The 22,731-nt window shown below is 40.9% G+C and overlaps 1 protein-coding gene across 6 annotated transcripts in view; it reads right to left on the reverse strand.

The window, feature by feature from the left end:
- Positions 1-22,463, reverse strand: part of golga4 (golgin A4) — a 30,993-nt gene extending 8,530 nt beyond the window's left edge. For 3 of the 6 annotated variants that reach the window (XM_054798676.1, XM_054798674.1, XM_054798672.1), the window contains exons 1-17: positions 22,269-22,463; positions 19,335-19,412; positions 16,368-16,400; positions 13,374-13,475; positions 9,555-9,623; positions 9,124-9,450; positions 9,000-9,047; positions 8,829-8,885; positions 8,624-8,722; positions 8,237-8,378; positions 7,938-8,128; positions 6,794-6,877; positions 6,301-6,448; positions 6,045-6,223; positions 5,813-5,911; positions 5,564-5,719; positions 67-3,749 (exon numbers count right to left, since the gene is read on the reverse strand). In XM_054798676.1, coding sequence (XP_054654651.1) covers positions 67-3,749; positions 5,564-5,719; positions 5,813-5,911; positions 6,045-6,223; positions 6,301-6,448; positions 6,794-6,877; positions 7,938-8,128; positions 8,237-8,378; positions 8,624-8,722; positions 8,829-8,885; positions 9,000-9,047; positions 9,124-9,450; positions 9,555-9,623; positions 13,374-13,475; positions 16,368-16,400; positions 19,335-19,412; positions 22,269-22,346 — 5,573 coding nt within the window. In that variant the 5' untranslated portion in view covers positions 22,347-22,463. The remainder of the gene's footprint in view (positions 1-66; positions 3,750-5,563; positions 5,720-5,812; positions 5,912-6,044; positions 6,224-6,300; positions 6,449-6,793; positions 6,878-7,937; positions 8,129-8,236; positions 8,379-8,623; positions 8,723-8,828; positions 8,886-8,999; positions 9,048-9,123; positions 9,451-9,554; positions 9,624-13,373; positions 13,476-16,367; positions 16,401-19,334; positions 19,413-22,268) is intronic. The other 3 variants (XM_054798673.1, XM_054798675.1, XM_054798677.1) reach the window with 3 other exon arrangements.
- Positions 22,464-22,731: the final 268 nt, after the last annotated feature.

Below are 22,731 nucleotides of genomic sequence, written 5' to 3' on the forward strand. Positions count from 1 at the left end.
CAAAAGACACCCATGAATTTCTTATTCGTATAATGCCAAACACATCAACAGTGCACTAAAACTTACCTGAATTTCTCCTCACTCTCCGCCGACAACTGTTTCTTCACATACTCGAGGTCCTGTTCATGTTCTTTCCTCATTGATCTGATGTCCTTTTGTAACCTGGTGAAATCTTTGTGGATTTTCTCCTTCTCGTTTTTCATCTGATTTAGTTTGCTCTTGAGAGAATCAAAAGAATCCCCATCCGGTTCGGCCGGGTGGTTTTTCACCTCATTTTCCAACATGCTGTTTGCTTGCTGAAGACTGCTGCACTCTATCTTCCCGTCAGGCTCAAATGAGGTTTGGGCCTGCATCAAGGCAGCTTGATGTTGATTACACTGGACATCTTTCTGTCTAATTTCTTCTTTTAGAGTATTTATTTCTTCAAAGAGCTCTCCATTCTTCCTCTCAGCTTCTTTAAGCTTTGATTCAACCTCTTGAAAGGCTTCTGCTTGCCTGAGCTCTGTTTGGTGCAATGAATCGCTCAGAATTTCAGACGACAGCTTCTCTTCATACGTGCTCCTCAGTTCATCTAAAGACTTCTCCATTGTCTGCCTCTCATCAGCCAGCTGGCTCGCCTGCTCTTCTTTGAGCTTGACAAGAAGCTCCCCAAGAGATTTAGTTTTCTCCTCTAATGTGTGGATACATTCTTTGCTGGAGGTTTCATTCCTCTTGAGCTCCTCTTGGCTAGCCTGAAGAGTCATGATAATTTCCTCTTTTTCCTCGAGCTGTGACGTTAGCTGTTTCTTAATTTGAGCAATTTTCTGTTCGGCTTTCTTCTTCAGTTCTGAGACTTTCCGAGCACTCTCTGTTGTCAACCTCTCGGTTTCCTTTAAACCCTCCTCTTTGCTCCTCATCATCTCATCTTTCAGCTTTTCGAATTCTTCTTGCCGACTCTGAAGCTGACTTTTGCACTTTTGGTTGTCCTCCTCAAGGTGATGCAGCCTTTTCACCATCTCTTGCTCCGAGTTGCTGTTCTGCTGAAGCTTTTCAACCAACTCTTTCCTCTCGTTCTCCCTGATGTTATGCTGCTGCTTGAGGTCACGTGCAAGTTGTTCACACTCTTCTACCTTACAGTCCAACTGCTCTTGAAGTTCATTAAGCCGATGGTTGCAGCCCTCAAGCTCCGCGGTCAACCCGCTCACCTTCTGCTCCTTCTCGCTCAAAACTTGGTCCATTTCAGACTTGCTGATGGACTGATTGTCAAAACTCGTTGTCAGCCTTTGCAAAGCTTCATTCTTCTCGGAGATAACTCGCTCCAGCTCTTCCATCCTGGTCTTTAGAGATGCTGCATTGTTGACATTCTCAGACAGGCTGGCTCTAAGGGCATCTGCTTGCTCAGAAGCTGATGCTCGCTCTTGCTTTAACCTCTGAATGGTCTCTTCCGTTTGAGCTAAGGCCTTTTGTCTCTCCTCTTCATGCTGCTGCTTCAGCCCAAGTATGGCTTCCTCCTTCTCTTTTAGATTACCTTCTAGTTGATGTTTCAAGTCACTGATGATGCTTTCCAAGTTACTCACTTGCAACTCGTTTTCTTTCAAACCTACTGATATGACTCCGTTCAATTCACTCAACTCCTCAATCTTCTGAGCTTTTTCACTGATTGACAGAGAATTTTTCTCATTCTCGTGTGTTAAGGCTTTGATTTGCTCCATGTGAGCATTTACCTGAGCAGTCACCTGTTCTACTGAAATGCATAGATTGTTATTCTCCTCAGTCTTTTGGCGGAGATTCTCCTCTAAAGTGCAAACTTTATCTATTTTGCTAGAGACAACATTTTTAAGGTGCATAATCTTTTTCTGATTACAAAGAAGTCTTTCTTGTAAAACAGAGACGCTTAATTCAACTCTCTGACAAAGTTTAGAAGTCCTGTCCACCACGTTGGCATGGATATCCTTACAGTAATGCTGCATTTGGTTGCTAATCATATTTAATTGCTGTTGGAACTGAGCTTCCATGGCCTTCATCTTAATAGCAGCTTCCTCAGATTTATTTTGCATATCCTTCTGTCTGGAACCTTCAAAGGCTTGGAGCTGCTTCTCCGTTTCCTCCATCTTGTCTGACAAAGTCTTTAACTTCTCTCTGCTCTCTTCCTCTGTCATGTTGAGCTTGTCCTGTAGTGAGTCTCGCTCATTCACAGTCTGACTGAGGTTCCTCTCCACTGACTGCATTTGCTCTCTCAGCAACACTTCACACGTTGACAAACTCTCAATCTTAACCACTGCTTTGTCAAGTTCTTCTTTCAGCTTTTGCACAGTGGTTTCTTGAAGCACAAGCTCCTCATTCATTTTCTTCATTGTCGCAAGTACATGCTCATTTTCCTCCGTGCTCCTGGTAAGTTTCAAGGAACATTCCTCAAGCTCTTGTGTCTTTTCTTGCAATGTTTGCGAGTGTTTTTCCATTAATTCCTCCTCCTGCTGTCCTAATTTCTCTTGTAAATGATGCTCGAGGTCCAGGATTTCACGTTTATGGGTATCACGTAGTTTCTCCACTTCTGCCAAATGGTTGGCTTGCAGCTCTGACACAGCATTGCTCAAGCCTTGGGAATTTGTTTGGGCCATCTCTAATATTTTCTCTTGAACTAGTTGCTCTTTTTGTTGAAGCTCTGTATCCTTCTTTGCTAGTTCCTTTTTCATGGATTCTTCTTTTTGCTGAAGCTTTTTCTTAAAGTTATCTTGCATTTCTTTGGTCTTTTGTCTATACTTGTCCATCTTTGTCTCCTGCGTTTTCAGCTTAGCCTCCATCTCTGTTGTAGTGTTTTTCAGCTTCTTCTCATGAGCAATCTTTTCATCATCCAACTGTTTCTGAAGGCGGGTATGCTCTTCATGCTTAGTGTTGAGTTCTGTCGCGTGTGATTTCGCCTGCTCAGCGAGTTCCTTCTTGCTCTGCTGTAACTGCTGTTCTAATTCTTGCAGCAATAATTCTTTCTGTTGACGGTCATTCTTTGCTACTTCCAGCTGATCCTGAAAATCTGCCACGTTTTTCTTAGACTGAACAAGATCATCTGAGATTTTATTTGACGCTTCTTTAAAGCTTGAATTTTCCAGCTGGAGATGTGATAAAGACTGACGCAAATCCTCCAGTTGCTTTGCTTTGTCATTTAGTTCTTGAAGATTGGAATGTGATTCCTGCTTTAGGGTTGTCTCTGCTTGAGTGAGCTCTTCAATTTCCTTTTCCTTTTCTCTTAAAACGATTTTCAAAGCATTAAGTTCCTCCTTCAGAGTTTTCTCCATTCCTCCAAGAGACTGCTCATGCTCCTGCTTGATATTTACAATCTCTGCACTGTGCTTCGCCACCTGATCCTGCAGAGCTAAACAATGCTCATTTTGTACTTCCACTAACTTTACTTCCAGAAGTTGTTTACTCTTCAAAACTTCAGAAAGCTCCGCGGAAAGTGCTTCCTGCTCTGCTTGCTTTGCATTCAACTTCTGGTTCACATTCTCTGTGTGAATTTGAATCTGCAGGTCTTTATCTTTCAAAAATGTCTCCAATTCAACTCTCTGTTTTTCCTTGAGCTCTTCCAGAGCAGCATTGTGCTGCTGGGTTAAGGTGTCCTTGTGCTTTTCCAGCTGTGCCTGGTGCTCTGCCTTTAAAGTAGACATTTGCTCTTTATGTTTATCCTCCAGCTGGTCCAGCTGAATGGAGTGTTCATGGGACAGTGAGGATTCATCTTGCGAGCTCTTCTCCAAGGAACTCTCCAGCTCCATTATTCTCTGAAAGCATGTGGATGTTACATTAGATGCATACAAGTATAGCTAATTTCACAGTGAATGTGCTTCATGAGTGTGATCTATTTATTAGACAGCATTGTCTCTTGTCTTGTTACTCTCATCTACAGAAATTAAAAATGGAAGAAAAAAATTAATTGGTACACTCTTCTGGAAGACACTCTTAACTCTCAGACTACAATACAGATACAACAGTGCCTAACTCTAGTTGAACCTCAAAAGTGCTTACGTTGGTTAAATGGATAGTTCGGATTTTTTGACATTAAGTTGTATGACATCCCCATCAGCAGTGTAGTCCATTAACAGTGACTTACCCCCCACTTGGTCTCCTAAGTGCAGTTCTGGTTGGATTTTGGTGATGAAGATCGTAGTTCCGCTTAGTTGCTGGGGACATTTAAGTTTTGTTTTTTAAGTTTGGATTCTCCAAACAATGTGCGTTCAAAAAGGGTAATACATTTGCATCATAAAAATGCCTTCTCAAAAAAAAAAAAATCAAACCTCACAAAACGCTCGGCGTTATATTTGTCTCCCAGCGTATCCCTGCGCAATGTCACCTGTGCATTCATGTGTATGTGATGAACACACTCGCGGTGATACCACTCTTCTTCCGCGACAAAGCGCCACGGCCATCTCCTTTACTTATGTGTTCTACAGCAGAAGAAGATGTGAGTGTCCTCATCCCATACACATGAATGCACAGGCGATACGGCGGGAGACATATAATGCCAAGCGTTTTGTGAGGTCTGATTTTTTCTGAGAAGGCATTTTTGGGATGGAAATGCATTACTCTTTTGAACGCATATTGTTTTGAGAAGCCAAACTCTTTACTTAATTGTCCCCAGCAACTAAGCGGGACTACGATCTTCATCACAGATCTTTCATGTCAGAGCGAACAGTACAATTCAATTTTTTTCAAATGCGACTCAGTCCTCGTTCGTATGTAGATATAGATCTGATGTGTCTTATCTACTGCAGTCTGAGCGGTTAGGCCGCATATATCCGACCTATACGTCATCAAAAGGCGTGGTCTACCGTGCGAGATTTGCATAAAATGTACACACCAATGTAGGCAAACGTTCTTCTTGTCATCCAAAAATTTTTATTTTTGTTTTTTTTCCAGTGAAGTGGCTACCGGCACTTCCGCCACCCACACGCTCCTCGGATCGATGCTGAAATATCAGAACATCTTCGCTCTTCGTGCTCTAAAGTCGATTCTCAAATCAAAATATCGATACTTTTAATACTTAAGATATGATTCTGTCTGTTGTTTTTTCTGTTGTTATATTTTAGCTTGGTTATATTGTAAATGACCCCGCTACCTCAATAAACTGAGTTTAAAAGTGAGTTTAAAATACATCAATAAATTACTATAATGTTGTGTATTATTTATGCTATGATTTAAAATGCTGTACACTACTTTTCAAAATGGCACATTAGGTGTATTTGCACCAAGTATCGGATCGGTATCGCCAATACCAGCCTGAATTTTACCCAGTATTGGATCGGAAATTAAATCAGTGGTATCGCACATCACTAGAGCACGCACTGCAGCAATCATTACTTCTGTAAACACATGGAAGTGCATGTGACATCGTGCTTTTGCGCATGTAGGTGACCTCCCAGGCGCTTTACGTTCACACTGGCAAGTCGCATTGTTTTGGGAAGGTGAGTGACCCCATAAAAAAAGCTGACTTTAACAAAAAATATGAATTGGGCAGCACACCCTGCAGTGTAAACATAGCCAAAGAGTCAGTCAACCACGTTATTACTACTCTTAAAATTAGAAAAGTAGAACTCACAGTTCTTGCAGCTTCGAGCTGTTGTTGCATCTCTTGAAGTTTATTGTCGGCCTCAGTTATTAGAGCTGTCTTCTGTAATTCTGCATCCTCTAAAGCCAAAGAAGCCTGCTGCTCTCGCTCCTTGGTTAGCTGAGCAAACTCTGCTTTGCACTGCTCCTGCATATTCAAAACACAAATGCCATAGTGTGTTAACATTAAAAAGTACAGTTAATCATTGGATTTATTGTGAAAAATATCACTAGGACCGACCACAGCTGTGCTGATTCTGGCACTTAGCTCCTCTTCTTTAGCATCGAGAGCTTCACAATGGGCTTTTTCCATCTCGGCCATTCTCTCTTCCGATGATTTCTAATGTTAAGAATTGACATTGTGCAAACTGAGTTCAGTTACCAAAAATATATAATACTAAAAGTGTATGAAATCAGCCAGCTAGATAGAAAGACAGGTAAACTATTGTGCAGTTGTTACAGTATATCCTGACCTTCATGATTGTAACAACCTCCTGTTTGACCCGTGTGAGTTCCTGCTGCAAACTCTTCCTCTCTTCTTCATTGACTCTTTCCGCTTCTCTCATTTGGTCCTCCATTTGAACTTGCAGCTGTTTTCGGGCTTCCTCTGTCTTCTGCGCTGAACTCAGTGCCCTTTCAAGCTCTTCAAATGCTACAATAAATAATAAATTATACATGAACAAATATTTCCCATTGCATAGAACTGTCAAAGAAACGTGTTTCTCTCACCTGATTTCTCAGCCTTTTCTTTCTGTTCCTGCAGCTCTTCGTTCTGGCAATTAGCCAACTGGAGCCTGGACCGAAGCTGTGCAACCTCCTCTTCTTTCATTTCCAGAGTCTCGTGCATCTGACGCTTTGTTTCTGCAATCACCATGCCCTACACACCATTGAAGTTAGTATTGCTTTAATGAAAGTTGTTGTCAGTGCTAAAGACATCTGATGGTTTAAACATTCAAGATACAGTAGATCCCAGCTGTTTGCGGGGGTTACATTCCGGGACCATCAGTGACTGGCAAAAAATTGCCAAAAACCGCAAACCGAAGTAATTGAGTTTTAGTTTTAGTTGTTTAGTCGTTTTATGGTGAATGAGATGTGTTTAAATATTTTAAATATAAATCTCTTTGAACTAACAATCCCTTAATTTGCGGGACCGTGAATGCTGAATCGCAAATGTGCGGGATCCACTGCATATGAATCAGAATGTGGCTGAAGCCTAACCTACCTTGTCCTGCTCCAGCTGCTCATTTTGGTTCTTAACATCTCGCAACTGATTGATCAGCTTTGTCTTCTCTGTTGTGTGGAGTTCCTACAAACAAAACAAATATATCTGACTATAAATCATAAGTTGTTCTGATAAGTTTCACCAGCTCCACCACTCACAGAGCCTCACCCACAAGCCAAACCACCACAGAGCAGTGTAGACAGGCCCAGTTAAACCAACACTGTCGACCCAAATTACAGCTCAGTTTCGTGGTAGCGGCAAGCAGAAGCTGTATGTCTCTACCACTGATGGGTAACTTACAGCTACTAAACACATGGAAGGAAGACTGACTCCCAGCCTGAAGTTCAAGTGCAAGAAAAATCTAAAATTGTTATAAATGTGCAGTCAACCTGCCCTTTGTCACAGTTTTCATAAGACCATCTGCTGTTTGTTATCAGACACTGGGAAACATTCGAGACATGCCGAGCAATCCTATCATGCCACTGAAGCTAAATGTTACGAAAATTAGGAAAACAATTGTGCAGATGTGTCACACTGACATGCCATTTGCAAACACACTGGCGCTTAGCCAGACACTGAGGATGTTCAGACCGAGTGACACAGCTGTGCACTGTGTCAACGAGATAATGGGGTCACATAGACAGTGGTTTGTATGTGACTCAGACAGCATTTTAAAAGAAAAGATTAATAACTCGAAAAACAATTTCCACTGACTGGCTTTATCTCAGATACACTAGACCAGCGGTTCTCAACTGGTTTGGCTGGGGACTGACAAGTGACCGACCTTCAATGACAAGCGGTGCCCCAAATTGCGGAAATTTTACTACTCAAACTTCTCAAATATCTTATATTTAACAGGGACTGTTTGCAACACAACATAAGTTGCAGCGGTGAAACGCTGTCTGTCTCTTTACAATGCACTGTTCTCCAGCAGATATCTGCAGCTGTGTGTCGGACATACGGCATGTTACGTGGCACGCACCTCAAGTTTCACAAGAGGAAGGGATGTTGAGGTCCTTGACAAGGGGGTTAGTCCCTGTTTAGAAGTGGCCATGTGTTTTTGTATATAAGTATAATATAATATATGTATTATATTATACAGTACAGTGTCAGTGTGTTATACAGCATATAACACGTAATCCACCTTCATCCTTTCCAGGTCTTGCAGTCTCTCCTGCAGTTGCTCTTGCAGAGTTTCATTCTCACTACCAAGCTGAGAGCTCCGCTCCTTGTATGTGCGCATAACTTCTTTGTACTTGTGCAGTAGGTTTTCCTGCCGCTTCACTCTTTGCTGCAGAGCCTCCATGACTTTAGTTGGATCACTGACGCCCTCTTCTGTCCAAAAATAATACCACGCCATAAAAAAAGGTTTATTCTCAAAAACCAAACTAATTGTAAATGAACTGAAAACATGTATTTTAGAAAGATAAAACGTTTGCCCACCTTCATGTACTTCAGGCTCAACTTCATGGTCCTTCAAAGGGCTGTCAGATGCGGAGTCAGCATCTTCACGACCAAGATGCTCACTCTCATGGGCCAAAGTGCCATCAGAAACTCCTTTAAGTCGCTTCTTCAGCAGAGCAACCTGTGAAAAAAATGCTTCATTACTTAAGACTTATTTTAACTTTGACTTGTTACAATAACTATTAAAGTTGCAAGTATGCAAATTAAGTTAGAAACAATGGGGTTCATTTTTTAATAGATTATCACCATACCATCACAACTTGTTTGTTGTAAAAACAGGTAGAGGTGGAACTAGTGTAACTTACAAGAGGTAACACTGTCCTGCTGTCTTCTAATGTACCATACTAGAGTCCACGTGTCAATCACCTGAGTTTGGAGGACGGTAATCATCTGATCCTTCTCTTCTAGTGCAGCATCAAACTCGTCCTGAAGGTGTTTCTTTGCCTGCTGGTCCATTTGCAACTCCTAAAAAACATTCAAGGGCTTAACTTCATCAAGGCAGACAAAAATCATGACAAAATAAAAGAACTATTGATCTTCAAATGCAATTATGTTCTCATTGTGGCCTAACCTCACGTAGTTCTCCTATTCTGCGGAGAGCTTTATCTTGACTTTGACTGAGAATGGCCTTGGGCAAGGAAAGCAGACATGTACTTATAAGTTCAGGTACCTCTTCCATCATTTGAGAGAATGTACAGATGAGAAAATGGTTGGGTGAGTAATATTTTTTGGAAGATGTTACCTGTGTTTTTTCTTTATCTCGTTGCACTGTTCGATATGCAGTAACCAGCTGCAGGGTAGAAAAAAAAAAAAGAATGGGTAGGTAAATGAACCAGTCAACATGGAATCATCTAGAGTTGACTAACCTCTGAGTACTTCCCACGATACTTCCCCAGGCTCGCCTCCACTCTGACCAAACGGTGCAGCAGCTGCTCTTTGGAGAGAGCCTCCGCGCTTCCGGGTGACTCCTCAGCCTCGCTCTCGATATCCGAAGGTGGGTCGTATGTAGGGGTGCCAGTGGCCTCGTTCTCACCCAGATGTGTCAAAGACTCACGGGAAGCACTCCGAACCAGGCTTTCTTTAGAAGGAGAGCGAAAGAGGTGTTCAGCCCGGCTAGCGCCTCCACGAATTAAGGACTCCATTGAGGGAACTTTCAGCTGTAGTTTTTGGGCAAAAGACTGTGGTTCTTCTCTCTGTTGAAAAGTCAGACGAAATAGCAACACAACCAAAACTTGTTATTCATTTTATTCAAATGATAAAGTATGAATAAGATGGATCAGAGTGGGTGTTAACGCACATGCGGAGACGCACTCTCATCCCCATTGATGCTTCCTCTGGGTGACCTGTTTGGCCCTTTAGAGGCACTCTGCAGAGATAAATTGTTATTAGAGAGGGCGGTTATGACAGGTGAACTGCTGTCCTGGGCCAATTAGTCCATCCACACCCAGCATGGCACTCCCTGATTACTCTGGAGGGAGCAATATTAGTATTGCTGGGAGCAATGCAGGGGCAATGGGCACCCACATGCAACTCGGGGTGGAAAAAACTGGAGGGGTTAAAGACATAAAAAGAAGGCATCTCTACAAAACAGAAACAAAAAGGGCTAAAACTCGTCTGAGCAGCCATGAGGTCAGAACGGACAAACAGTTTCATTAAGTAGGAGAGTCAGCTTTTGAATTAGATGCTTGGTAGTGTTGAGTGCTGTTGTATTAAGAGAGCACACGAGAGTTAGAACTGGGCCAAGAGGAACATCAGCAGCTTAGCTGGTTTAGTCAACTGGTTAGAAGCAGATTTAAGAGTTAAGCAAATTATTCTCTCCTGACTTGTCCAGCTCCAAGAGTCCTTATCCTGGTGGCATCCACAACATTTTACATTCTTTTCTCATACCGGTGAAGTTATTTTGAAAATAGATATTAAAGTGTCCAAGAATGACAGATTTTTGTGCCAATGTTTTTTAATCAATACATAATACACCAAATGTATCTGCAATGCTCTCAAGTTTATATAAAAAAAAATAAATGCAAAATAGGAACCTAATTTAGTAGTAGCAGTAGTAGTACTTTAATGAAGCTCACATTTTTATTTCACTCACTAGTTCACTACATGTGTTCAAACATACTCACACAACATACGTTTAATACATTCAAAACTCACAATAGTTGGTGCTGAATTTACTGTAAATACAAAATCCTACACACAGTTGTCACTTTCTTTCAAAACAGAAGTTGGCAAACTCAGACTTTGGGTGGACCTAGTGACAAGATGGAAATGGAACCTGATAGCGGTATTATGAATTGGTGGAGGAACTACAGTAGTCACAGCAAGTCATTAGCATAGGAGACTGCAGTCCTTTTAACATTCTCAGTAAAAGCTGGTATTTTTCCACCTTTTGTCTCTTGGAGGAAGACTTTTTTTTCCCTTCGCCTTTGGGGGTAGTATCACTAGTAGTATAGCAGAGGCGGGACACTGCCTTTGTAAAAGGAAATGGTGTAATACTGGGACAGGTGTGATTCAGACTCACTCATGTATTCAGCGCTAGTGTGTTGTAAACAATTATCACTGTTCAAAAAAGTATTTTATAATTCACACTATTATGTAATTATCTAATTTTGTAATACTGTGTCACTGTGTGAAAGAACACAACAGCGCAGTAATATCACGCTTTTCTTGTTTCTGTATATACCAAACCTCTGTTAGCCAAAAAGCTTCTCAAACAAAATTCACTTTTACCCACAGTTCAAGCATGTATATTCTACATACTGGCAATAATAAACATAAAAGTATACAGTGGTGTGAAAAAGTGTTTACCTCCTTCCTGATTTTTGCATGTTTGTCACACTTAGATGTTTCCGGTCATCAAACAAATTGAAATATTAGTCAATGACAACACAATTGAACACAAAATCCAGTTATTAAATGAAAGTTTTTATTAATAAAGGGAGAAAAAAAATCCAACCTACATGGCCCTGTTTGAAAAAGTGATTGCCCCCCTGTAAAAACAAAACTTAACTGTGGTTTATCACACCTGAGTTCAAGTAGAAAATGCTATAAATCCATTTCTAAAGCTTTGGGACTCCAGCGAACCACAGTGAGAGCCATTATCCACAAATGGCGAAAACATGGAACAGTGGTGAACCTTCCCAGGAGTGGCCGGCCAACCAAAATTACCCCAAGAGTGTAGCGATGACTCATCCAAGAGGTCACAAAAGACCCCACAACAACATCTAAAGAACTGCAGGCCGCACTTGCCTCAGTGAAAGTCAGTGTTCATGACTAGAACCAAAAAAAAAGACACTGGGCACAAACGGCTTGCATGGCAGAGTTCCAAGACAAAAAACACTTCTGAACAGGAACATTAAGGCTCGACTTATATCTGCCAGAAAACACCTTGATGATCCCTAAGACATTTGGGAAAATACTACATGGTCTGATGAGACAAAAGTTGAACTTTTTGAAAGGTGTGTGTCCCATTACATCTGGCGTAAAAGCAACGTAAAAAGGTGGTTCATGCTCGAAAACCCTCCAATAGGGCTGAGTTACAACAATTCTACAAAAATGAGTGGTCCAAAATTCCTCCACAGCGCTCTAAGAGACTCACTGCAAGTAATCGCAAATGCTTGGTTTGCAGTTGTTGCTGCTAAGGGTGGCCCAAACAGTTATTAGGTTTAGGGGGCAATCACTTTTTCCATACTGGGCCATGTGGGATAGGATTTTTTTCTCCCTTGTTAAAAAGTTTCATTTAAAAACTGCATTTTGTGTTCAGTCGTGTTGTCGTTGACTAGTATTTAAATTTGTTTGCTGATCTTAAACATTTCAGTGTGACAATCATGCAAAAAAAATAACAAATCAGCAATGTGGCAAACACTTTTTCACACCACTGCATGTAGATTGAATATGCATCATTAATTGCAGTTGCTCTGTCTAGAATTAACAATATTTTTATCAGCAAACTGAATTTTTCAACTACAACTTCACATTGGTAATTAAACATGGCAATGTCTAAACAGCACTAAGCTTGGCTAATTAAATTAGATGTAAATTCAAATAACTTCAAACAGCAACATTCACTTTGACATGACAGAACAAAATCATTACACAGGAAAATGACCCTCAGGTCAGTTTCATAGCTCTTAACCTGGGTTCCCTGTGAGGGGCTAGTGAAAATCACTCAGATAAAAAAAAATAAGTTCATGATTCATGATTACGCCCTAACATTTTGCATAAAATTTAGTGTTATTTCTTTTTTTAGTTTATTCTAACTTTGTCTATGTCATATGTATGAGACTGTAACATCTTGATAAATACAGTACATTACACACATTGGATGTGTAAAGTGTGTTTATGTGCATATTTCTGGAGAAAAGGGTCCATAGCGTTCATCAAAAGGGGTCTATGACTCCAAGAAGGCCAAGAACATGACTCTAGTGAGAGATTGTTAGTAACGTCATTCTATTATTTTGCCTAGCTGCATGAGAGGGACTTGGTAAAAGGCAGAATTGATTATACTGATGAAGTCTGTATTGGACATCATAAATTGTTTACAAGTGCATTTAGTGTGGTAGGTTTGGTGGGTGTTGCTTCCACTAAAGCCACAGGTGCATTTACAAAGGTGCTCTTATCTATTTGTTTACTTTGACAATTGGCACAAAATCAAACTGTGATAACGAAGTCTGTGATATACTGCATATACACTCTCCAGACTAAATAAGGAGACTTATGGAAAGAGGGGAAGTGTCAACAGGCAACCAAGGAGGATGTTGTTGGGAGTTGAAGAGGCAAGCAACTAAGGGAAAAAGACAAGGGGCACATTTTGTGACAGGTTGTAATAACAGAGGGGCTTAAAACATACGCCAGAAAGCAGACAGGCTACTATACCACAATGTAAACCATAACTCCCATCAGATGCAGAGTTAGCTTTGACAGGAGATGCCTTCTTGTTGCTACATCCAAAAGGAAACGGGCGACAGGAGAGCAGGGAACAAGCTGTCCCTATGTGGGCCACAGCCCGCTACCGGTTCCCCAAAGGAGGAGTCAGGAGGAAGGACCAGGGCAGGAGTAGGAGAAGGAGCAGTAGAGATGCGAAGTAGGAAGAGGCAGGACGTGAGGACAAACTCACCACACTGGCTACCTGGGCCGTTTTGGGTCGTTTTGAATGGTCCAGAGCAAAGATAGTATACTCAGAGAGAAAAGCGGGCTCTGCTATCATCCCGGCCAGCACCTGACCCCCGTCAGTGCAGTAACAGGCCGAAAGGTGTGGGGAGAGGAGAGGAACACAGACAGCAATGAGAAAAAAACACCATGAGAGTGGAACAGCGCTGTGGGGAGTGTGACAAGAAAGAGAAGAAAGTTTAGGAGGGGGAGGAGCTGCAGCGGAACCTCTAAAGTCGAATGCCGCCGTTTAAAGTCGTGCAAATTGAAAATATTCTGAAAAAATATGCTACTAAGACACAAATAAAATTCAAACCACCATCGTGCATGACATCACACAAATTTCAGCGCGCCTCATGTGACCTCAGTTCAGCAAACAATTAACTCTGCATGTTGTGCTTTTTCAGTGGGTTTTCTGGCAACCTTTTTCCAAAAGAGGGGGGAGCTTCAAGTTATTCTTCTAACACTTGAAAGAAGGAAATGCACAATGTACATTTGGGATGGGAATTACTTGGTGTTATATTGTTTTATTGCGTTAATATTAACTGTGGTGACTCTAAATTGTCCATAGGTATGAATGAGAGTGTGAATGGTTTGTCTATATGTGCTCTGCGATTGGCTGCCGACCAGTCCACAGTGTACCCCGCCCCTCGCCTGAGGAAAGTTGGAATAGGCTCCAGCATACGCGCGACCCTAGTGAGGACAAGCAATATAGTAAATGGATGAATGGATGGATTAATTGTGGTTAACTTATTTTTAGAGTTGCATGGCGATTAATACAAGTTTGGTAACAGTTCGACCCTGGAACAGATTACAGTAGTCCCTCGCTAACATGACGGTTCAAACATTTCTCCCTCACTCTATCACGGTTTTTCAAACATTAATTAATAAATGATGCTGTTTTGTGATTGAATATTGCCTTTTATTAGTAAAAAATATGCATATTTAAGCAAATTGTTGGCATTTACTTCCCAAATTAAGCATTTCCTAGCATAAAAATGGCTAAATTAACTAAAATACAACTACACTATAACAACTCTCAACTGTGAACCCCCGACGTCACTTCCTCTTGGCATCGATTCTGCTACCCTACAGAATAAACTGTCTTGAATGGCTTATTTGCCTGACTATAATTACTGTATTGGGTAATACTAGACCTGTCACGATGACAAATTGTTCTGTACGCTAATTGTCCTACAACTTATCGTCGATAATCGATATTATTGACAACATTTTTGAGACCATTTTTTCATTGCAACAAACTATAATTTCTCAAGAGTATTTAACATTGTAACTGGAATGTCAAGAGCTTTTAAATAAATTAAACAACAAAAAAGGAAAAATTGCACTTCAGAAATCACAATCATAACCAAAAACACCATGTCTCCAAAAAACAATCCAACAAAAACACACACACACACACACACACACACACACACAGTTATGTAGTGTATTGTTAAATTAATGTAGGGGGTCATATTTGAGCTGGACAACATATCTGTGGTGGCGGAGTAAAATGCAATGTTTCTGATGTCCTTCAACACGTCTTCTTTCACTCGGTTATACAGTTCAAGAATTTCTGTTTGTGACATGTATATGTACGTTCTCCCAGGCAATTCGTACTGTCTGTCAAACATTTCTAACATTTCCGGAAATGTTGGCTTTTCAACCATACTGAAACGTTGCAATTCTTTTGCAATGCAGCGAATGACAATGTATGTGGGAGTGAACCATTTTGCGCTGTTTGTTTACTTTGCTGACCAAACGCCTCAGTAAGAGTTGTTCGTATCGGCCTTCTTCCTCATCACTACTTTCGAACAAATGCGACATATTGGGTCGTCTGCGTTCATGCACTCGCCTTGCTCATTCTGTTTAAAACTGAAATATTCCCACACTGGGTTTGTGGCATCTGCCTTAGAAACCATCGCTTCTGTGCCTTCATTCATGTTAGCGTATGCTGGCTCACGAGGCTAACTTGCCGCTAGCACTGTGTGTATCCACTCACTAGTAGCCCCGCCTCACATAATGTCTGAGAGGAGGGTTCACTCTCTCCGTTCATTCCACTGCGGCACCAATGTGCAAAGACAGATGCAGAATGAACCCTCTTGTCATCCAGCCTGTGTGGTAAAGAGAGACGAAACAAACACGCATGCATGCACATGTCAATTTATCGAGACCGGCAAAATTATAGACTTTGTTTCTTCGTTTTCTTAGATCGATTAATCAATTTATCGATTATCGTGACAGGCCTAGGTAATAAGAATGTAAAGGTGTCTATATGGGTGTTATTTCATGTGTAGATGCCTGTAATAACGTTAAAAAACCTATTTAGAAGATCATACAGGTTTTATATGCCATAACTACGAATATATTCCATTTATAAAGAAGGAGTCTTATTGCGGTTGGGTCTGAAACCAATTAATTGTGATAAACAAGAGATTACTATGTCTGATAGGAAAAACTTAGCAATACGGAACAAATCAGAGGTCAACCAGCAGCTTGGAAAAGTTTGTGTTCGACCTTAAAGGTTCCACTGTCTGTGCAAGAATGGAAGAGCAAGTAAAACATGAAGAGTGGGAATGTGAAACACTCAAGTTAACATTAATGTCATGAATAACAGTTTGACATCCCAGTGTGTGGTCTTGAACATGAGCGGGTTTTGTCAGCTATCAATGCAATAATACACTTCCAAGGATGTCAAAGTGTTTAAAGATTTTTGAGGTGAAAAATGACTACTACCATAATGGAAAACCTCAAAGCGGAAGGCTTGAGGACCCAAATTACACAGCCACTGTTGGCCACTTCCCAAAGATGTGTGAAAGTAGAGGAGGAGCTCAACCCTAAGGGGCACCATCACTAATCTAGTGTTTGGTATAGTAACGCACAAAACATGTAACACTCCATACTTCTAAACATCTAAAGTCCTATGAGTACGATGCAGCAACATCCCTCATCCATCTACCTGAGACTTCTCTGTATCCGCAATAAGAGACTGCTAGGAAGAAAAGAAAACACAAACAACTCACCGGGGAAAGAAAACATTTGAGGTTGCAAGAATTATGCATATACACATTATAGGTGGTCTGTTGAGATGTCCATTCCCGTGCTTCCAAATCAGAAACCTTCTCATCTGGTAGTACAATGAAAAACAACTCATATTTCACTGATATTAGCAAGATTTGTTAAATCATATTTGATTAGGTTTGGCCTCGTTTTTTGTCATAACATCATAAGCCATCTCTATTAAATGTGTTGGCTTTTAATTATAATTCATGCTCTGCCGCAGTGGAAAATCATTATAATGACTGTACTGAAAGTGTTATCAGTTCCTCCAGGATTTTGCAGGCTTTCTTTGTGATTGTTGCGGCCTAAAATACAGCAGCTTTTAAAAAAGTTGCGGAAAAAGCCGCACGGGGCAGCACGGACAGGGACAGGAGCAGGATCAATAGGCTGATCAGGAGAGCGAGCTCTGTCCTGGACAGTCCTCTGGACTCCGTGGAGGAAGTGGGGGAGAGAAGGATGTTGGCTAAGCTGACGTCCATCATGGACAACACCTCTCACCCGCTACCTGACACTGTGGGTTCCCTTAGCAGCTCCTTCAGCAGCAGACTGTTACACCCACGGTGTAAGAAGGAGAGGTTCCAGAGGTCCGTCATACCGACCGCTGTCAGGCTCTACAACACCTGTACCACCTGAACCATGTTGTAGTCACTATGCATTCTTTACACTGTATTCTTTACTTGCGTATCTTACTTGCTGCTGTAACAAGTGAATTTCCCCGCTGTGGGATAAATAAAGTACAAATACAAATACAATTGCATTGCATCAGGTTGTGATTTTATCAATTTGTTATCAACATTTTAAGTGTTCTTTGAAACCTTAACCCCAAAAAGAACAGTGCCCATATTCACAAAGCTTCCCAGAGTCCTCTCAGTAAGCTCCTAACTTAACCTAAAAATTCCTTGCAAGGACTCTTAGCTTAAGAGTGATTTAGGAACTTTGAGCAACTCTGAGCAAGGAGGGGACAGAAACTTTTTTATTAGTGAGGAGGTGTGGTTGATCCCGTTGCTCGGTATGATGCAGTCTTCTAAGAGCTGTGATTGGTTGTACAAAAAGGAGGAAAGACCAAAAAAGAAAGAAAAAAATCGCTCAGCGCTCCTCGTAATGAATGGACAGTAAAATCAACCAATCATATAATTTGGACTGTATTAAGAAATGTATAACCGTGACATTAATTTTATGTCATGATGTTGAAACTCAGGAAAAGCGCCATAGAAAATGGATGGATGGGTGGATGGATGTTGAAACTCAGCAAAATTTAATTAATTACGACTCAACTTCGAAATATTTGAACGTACCTCATTCACATGCCCATTATATTGATATGCTTATTGTTGTGTTTACTGTCCTTGCTGGTAATTTTACTACTTAATGTATTTGATCTTAATGGTGGATGCAGACTCAGCTGTCAGCCATTCCTGTGATTGCTGATGATATGAAGGTGTGAAAGCTCCTTAATGGTCTGACTGGTCACTCTGTTGACAAAGGGCTGTGGCAGATCCAAGTCATCACTGATGCATTGTTGCATTTTACCTGTGGCCAGGTATCGTAAAGTGATGAATTTCATCTCAGGCGTGATAGCATTACTACGCTGGGTGATACTAGTAAACATTATCCCTGCACCATCGAGCCGGTAGTGTGTTATTAAATCCCTGTCATTTAGCATACGGAGAATATCTCTCCTTTCTCTCCGTCTTTCCACCATCTTGTCTTTTAATGCCACTCTAGGCTTATTAAAAGTCCTCCTCATCACACTTAAGGCCTAGACACTTTGTGAATAACTTTTATCTTCTAAAATTCTAAAAATCTGAGGAATTCTACAATTTTTTTTCTAAGAATGATGTCGCAAAGAGCTACTTTTAGCCTTAGGATGCTTTGTGAATACATGCCCAGGATTTCAACCAATCTAACAACTTATGCCCCATTTGCTGTGTGCATAGTGTAAAAAAAATATATTTGATGTTCCACTCGTTCTATTACCACACAGAGTAACAAAACTTAATTAGATGGCAGTTAAAGCTTTTTCTCTGAACCCTTTATCAAAATACTGTATTATATAAAAACAAAGACCACCAAAGACCCTCATTGCCTGCTCTGTCGTCCACAAATTGCAATCATCAGTTTTGCAGTTGCAAAGCGCTTGTCAATCGTAAACTTTCTTTCATGTTTATGTTCTTTTATGCACATGCTGTATTCCATACAGGCATGGCAAAAAACACTAGCATCTTTGGCATGCCAATGTTCCCCACTCATTGAGACGAGTGGGGACCTGCTGAGCGAGATATATAGCTGTAATTTTTGCTGGTAAATGAAAGACAATGAGAAATTATGATCCCACATCGACATCTCCGTCAATGTAAACAAGGAAATGAGGATGTGGATGAATGCAGACACATTTGATGGGTTATACAGTTCACGTGCCCGTTTGAGCGCTGCTCTGGGACAAATTCGATTATCGAAAACGATTGGACAAAATGTGCGAGGAAGTTGCGTGGATTGGACAAAGTTGCGAAGTGAATACATTGCAGGGATTGGTTGAATTTGTGTGAATTGGCACAACTGCAACATTGCGAAATCCTGGAGGGTCTTGTATTATACCGAAAATAATGCCAAACATTTATAAGAGTTTGGAAAATAAAGTGGAGAAATTACAAATCAAATCTGATGATTCAGGTTAAATAGTAAAATGATTCAAGCAACATCCTTGAAATATTAAGGACTGAAGGGTAGATGCATTTATTAGCTGGGGGGCGGGCAGTTGTTATTGAGGAAGCTCAGCGCAAAACCACAGATTGGACTCTCAAAAAATGATTGCACTTTAATGTACAAAGAAGGTAGTCAGAGAACATAAGTAACTGCCACTCCTCACCTCTCTGTCGCTTGGAGAGGGAGCTCCATCATGGCCGAATGGGGGAGTTTGGCTGCTCCGTCGATCCACAGAGCCCACCTGGGGAAAAAAATGCTTAATTTTTATTTTGACAAAAATAAGAGTTGCATTTTTTGTACTTGACATGTCTGAAAAGTAATGGGCATTATCTTGTTAATGCTAGCTATTAAACCTGTCACATTCTCATTCAATGGATATGGCCTTTTGAAATGAAAAGTGTGCTTTACCGTTTTCACGGATTTCAATGACATTCACAAGTGTTAGGAAAACTCCATGTTCCATGGTTTTCAAACAGCGTAAAAAAATTACGTCAAGGATAAGTCTGCCTCCATAGTCAATGAGTCACCTAAGCCCGCCTTCCTTTAAAACTTGCACGCATGGGTCTGCTTCACCCACGTGGCCGTGTCAGGAGTCCGCATGGGAGAATACAAATAAGGGAAGCGTGCGTAACTCCAAGCGCGTAGAAAAAAAGCTCAAACGGGACCATAGGCCCCTAAATGAATAGTTTGCTCCTTACCAGTATTACAGCATTGGTTCTGTTGCTACGGTGTTGGATTGTGCAATGTGCTTGTTAACTCATTCAAAAGCAAAGACGTATTTATGTTTCTATGAACCCGAACGCCCGCTCCCAAAGACGTATATATATGTTTGTTTGCGCAAGAGGCAAAAAGAGGTGATGACGCAAATGCATGCTAAAACATGTCACTGTTAGAGCAGTTTTAAGCCATAAAAACGGCCCCAAGGTGGCAGAAGTGCATTTGATAAGAGCTTGGCATGGATCTTTTGCATGTAAATACACACTCGACAGCAAGGGGGAAGTGAGAGAGCGTGGAGAAGCGTAGCGTGCAGAAGATTGCGCATTGTAGGGAAATTTTAATGCATGCACATGCACACACAGTTTACTTCCAAATGTGAAAATTGTAAATCGTTGATGGTGTTATATTTGTAAATAAATTGTTATTTTGATGTAAAACAACCGTTTTTTGTGTTGTTTATGTTCCGGTGTAGTTGTTTATATATATTTCAGTCACAAAAGCAAAAAATCTGTGTCAAAGTGAAAATTATGCTTGAAATGTATCTTTCACAAAAAAGCTGTTTTTCTCCCTTTGTTGTTGGGAACTGATATTTTCTTCAAACTTACCTATGTTCTACTACTGATTACTAAAGAAAGGAAAAAGGTAGAAACTTTTTTGGGGGGGATGAAAGACAAGAGTCTAATCTTTCTTTTGGTATGTTCCATGTTTATATAGCCATGTAACACAATATTCTATGTGCCTTGAAAAAAAATCGTCTAAAATGGCCAGTACTGAAGGGGTTGAATTCTGAAAAATGGCTGGGATCGAATGAGTTAATGATGACCATACTGTATAATCAAAGAAAGCTACAGTTCCTTTACACTTTCTCATGCACTCCAAATCATTACTGAAGTTAAAAGATTAACTTTTTTCTGAGTGAGAAATCTTGTCATGTTTTGATATCGCAAGATCTTGTAACATGAGCTCTTGTGACACCCCTACTGTTTAGGCAAATAAGCATCCCTACTCTATTGCATGAATCGTGAATTAAAGTAAAGTATCAATCCAATTACAATATTTACAGTACTCATAGACCAGGGGTCACCAAAGTGGTGCCCGCGGCCACCAGGTAGCCCTCCACGACCACATGAGGTGCCCACAAGCCTGCTTTTCATTCAGGTTTTCAGTTAAGAATGAAAGAACAGTAGAAAGAAATGCATTCTGAAATACAAAATGTGAGTTGTGGACACCAGCATTTTGTTAATGTTCTGGTAAAACAAGCATATTTGCTTTGTTTGGGTTTAAAATCAGCTCTGAAAATAAATGTTACATAAATGAGTAGCTCTTGGCCTTTTTCATTTTGTAAAAGTAGCTCTCACAAGGAAAAACATTGGTGACCCCTGTCATAGACACACCTACGTCAACAGTGCAGCTAAAGCAGCAAAAGGTCATTTATATTTTACACTTGCAGTTCATGGCTGCACGGTGGTCTAGTGGTTAGCATGTTGGCCAACACAGTAACAGTCTGGAGATCGATCCTTCCTTGGGAATTCTGTGTGGCGTTTGCATATTCTCCCCTTGGGTTTTCTCTGGGTACTCCGGAGAAAAACATGCAGGTTATGTTAATTGGTGACTCTAAATTGTCCATAGGTATGAATAGTTGTTTGTCTATATGTTCCCTGCCCTGTGCACATTCATATGCTAAATTTATGTTTTCAGTTATAACAAATGTCCCAAGCTGGCACTAAATGTGTTTTAAGTCAAAACTAAAATAAATATTTGTCAACTAAAGTGGATTAATAAGTGTATCGTTTGATACAGAGAAACGTTGAAAAGGCATGAGTTTTGACAGTCACACTGCATACTGTATTGACAAGATGTGACATAGCATCAGTCTACTCCCTTGTTGATTGTGTCAATAATATGCACTTTAGAGGCAGTGCACTAGTCTTCGTGTTTACTTCTATCCTGTAGGCAGCTGTCGTGCACCGACGGGATTTGCATTTGTCAAATAAAGCTGCCATCTGAAATCCACTTGCAGCTTGCCGACAGTAAGCGGTGTAGTCACGCCCATGGAGCCGCCGGCTACAATAGTACTCCCCTAGCCCCTATTATTCACTGCAAGTTGTTTTAAACAACAAGACTGTGCAGTTAGTGTTTTTACTGCAAGCGCAAAGCAAACTTACAGACCTGCCATATCAGATGAGCTTGAGAGTTAGCATGATGCTACCCTTTGCAAGTTAGCAATACGGCAACTAAAACACAACATGGGGAAAAGTTTACATTCAAATGAGCTTAGTCAGGTAGAAAAATCGAAACATAAAAACACTTTACTATTAGTCCAGTCAGTCGAGTAAACAGATGTTAGCCTAGCTAGTTGGCTCTGAGGGACACAACTAACCTGGGCCTGTGGGTGAGTCTGCGCGTTCCTCTGCGGTGATTGCTCCTCGTTTATCTTCTGTTTGAGCTTTTTGAACATCTTGTCTAGTCGACGTTGCTTAAAGTTGACGAGAAGACGACGACGATCGGTCTGAATGAATTATTTTGTTTTCACATCGAGTGCTCACTGTTAGACTTCCTTATTCGCGCAGGTGATGGGGCCTTCTGCGCATGTGCGGCCAACGTGGAGGAAAAGTGATACGTTAGAGATTTAAAGGGCCAGTCGGTGCTATAATGGGGACTAAAGAAAACGCCCTGTTTGTGTGGAGATTGTTTAAAACTTTCTCTCTTCACATGAGTCACGGTGACTGTGATTCTAATACACATTGTCGTAAAAGACCGAATGTGAGCTGGAAACTTAGATATTTTCTTTCATATGCTCCTGAGACCCAGTAATGCATGTTTGTCCTCTGTATGGGACGAAC

The sequence above is a fragment of the Dunckerocampus dactyliophorus genome, chromosome 14, assembly GCF_027744805.1.
Source record: "Dunckerocampus dactyliophorus isolate RoL2022-P2 chromosome 14, RoL_Ddac_1.1, whole genome shotgun sequence".
Classification (NCBI taxonomy): Eukaryota; Metazoa; Chordata; class Actinopteri; order Syngnathiformes; family Syngnathidae; genus Dunckerocampus; species Dunckerocampus dactyliophorus.